The 1,596-nt window shown below is 50.4% G+C and overlaps 1 protein-coding gene across 1 annotated transcript; it reads right to left on the bottom strand.

The window, feature by feature from the left end:
* Window positions 1-394: 394 nt before the first annotated feature.
* LOC113980615 (olfactory receptor 14I1-like) lies at window positions 395-1,369 on the bottom strand. The gene has a single exon (XM_027707836.1). It carries the CDS (start codon window positions 1,367-1,369, stop codon window positions 395-397), a length of 975 nt encoding a protein of 324 aa, XP_027563637.1.
* Between the last annotated feature and the right edge of the window lie 227 nt (window positions 1,370-1,596).

A 1,596-nucleotide genomic window follows, 5' to 3' on the forward strand; every position in this document is an offset into this window, starting at 1 on the left:
TCCCTGGCAGTGCTCCTGTACCAGGACTCTTTACCCCTTCTCCTCTGCACACAGGTACTGCCCTCCAGCTTCAGGGAAGTTCTTGGAGGCAGAATCACAAAAAAAGAACTCAAGTCCTTTATTATACTCATAGATTGTGATTCCTAATGTACAGAATAACAAAGGCAGGATGTTTGACAAAGAAGTTGCTGCAGGAACTTTTATTTTGTTTAAATGCACAGAGAATGATTCCTCATTTACACAACTTTGGGTCAAAACAAAAAGTTAGAGTGAATTAGGTATGAGATGAAGAATAAATTTCTGTGTTAACAACGTTTAAAGAGGAAAAAATATAGGAAACAGTCCCCACCACCACTCTCAAAAGCTTTAGAAAGCAGGCTGGGCCAGTAGAGGGTTACACAATGAGTGTTGTGCACAAGAAAAGAGGCAGGTTAGTTGCTCTTGAAAAGCATCCAGTCATCATTTTTCTCAGGGCATCCTTGAGCTCCTGGTTCCTGAGACTGTAGATGAGGGGGTTCAGTGCTGGAGGTACTACTGAGTACAGAACTGACACCACCAGGTCCAGGGAGGAGGAGGAGATGGAGGGGGGCTTCAGGTCAGAAAATGCGCCAGTGCTGACAAAGATTGAGACCACAGCAAGGTGAGGGAGGCATGTGGAAAAGGCTTTGCGCCGTCCCTGCTGAGAGGGGATCCTCAGCACAGCCCTGAAGATCTGCACATAGGAGAAAACAATGAAAATGAAACAGCCAAACACTAAACAGACACTAACCACAATGAACCCAAGTTCCCTGAGGTAGCCTGAGTGTGAACAGGAGAGCTTGAGGATGTGTGGGATTTCACAGAAGAACTGGCCCAGGGCATTGCCCTGGCACAGGGGCAGGGAAAATGTATTGGCTGTGTGCAGCAGAGCATGGAGAAAGCCAGAGGCCCAGGCAGCTGCTGCCATGTGGGCACAAGCTCTGCTGCCCAGGAGGGTCCCGTAGTGCAGGGGTTTGCAGATGGCAACGTAGCGGTCGTAGCACATGATGCTGAGGAGGGAAAACTCTGCTGAGATGAAGAAATAAAAGAAAAAGAGCTGTGCAGCACATCCCATGTAGGAGATGGTCGTGGTGCCCCAGAGGGAATTATCCAGGGCTTTGGGGACAGTGGTGCAGATGGAGCCCAGATCTGTGAGGGAGAGGTTGAGCAGGAAGAAGCCCATGGGGGTGTGCAGGTGGTGGTCGCAGGCTACGGTGCTGAGGATGAGGCCGTTGGCCAGGAGGGCAGCCAGAGAGATGCCCAGGAAGAGCCAGAAGTGTAGGAGCTGCAGTTCCCACCTGTCTGCGAATGCCAGGAGGAGGAACTGGGTGAGGGAGCTACTGTTGGACATTTGCTGTTCCTTAAGACAGAGTCTGTTCAGAAAAGGAAAGCACAGGAACAGTTAAGACAGCCCCCTCTCAGCAAAGGCAGTGCAATTTTCAGGGAAATCCCCTCCAAGTCAAGGCATTTCTTTTCTCTGGTTTGTGCTCTCTGAAGGTGCTGTGAGGAGCAGGAGCTCTGCCCATGTGCTGCCAAGGACTCAGCTTTGCTCTGCTGCAGTGCAGACATGGAGCTGGT

The sequence above is a fragment of the Neopelma chrysocephalum genome, unplaced genomic scaffold (genome assembly GCF_003984885.1).
Source record: "Neopelma chrysocephalum unplaced genomic scaffold, ASM398488v2 Primary Assembly neopelma1_94827, whole genome shotgun sequence".
Taxonomy (NCBI): Eukaryota; Metazoa; Chordata; class Aves; order Passeriformes; family Pipridae; genus Neopelma; species Neopelma chrysocephalum.

What these genes read in the sequence shown, in the direction of transcription:
- LOC113980615 (XM_027707836.1), bottom strand. Translation starts at nt 1,369, where the DNA reads ATGTCCAACAGTAGCTCCCTCACCCAGTTCCTCCTCCTGGCATTCGCA.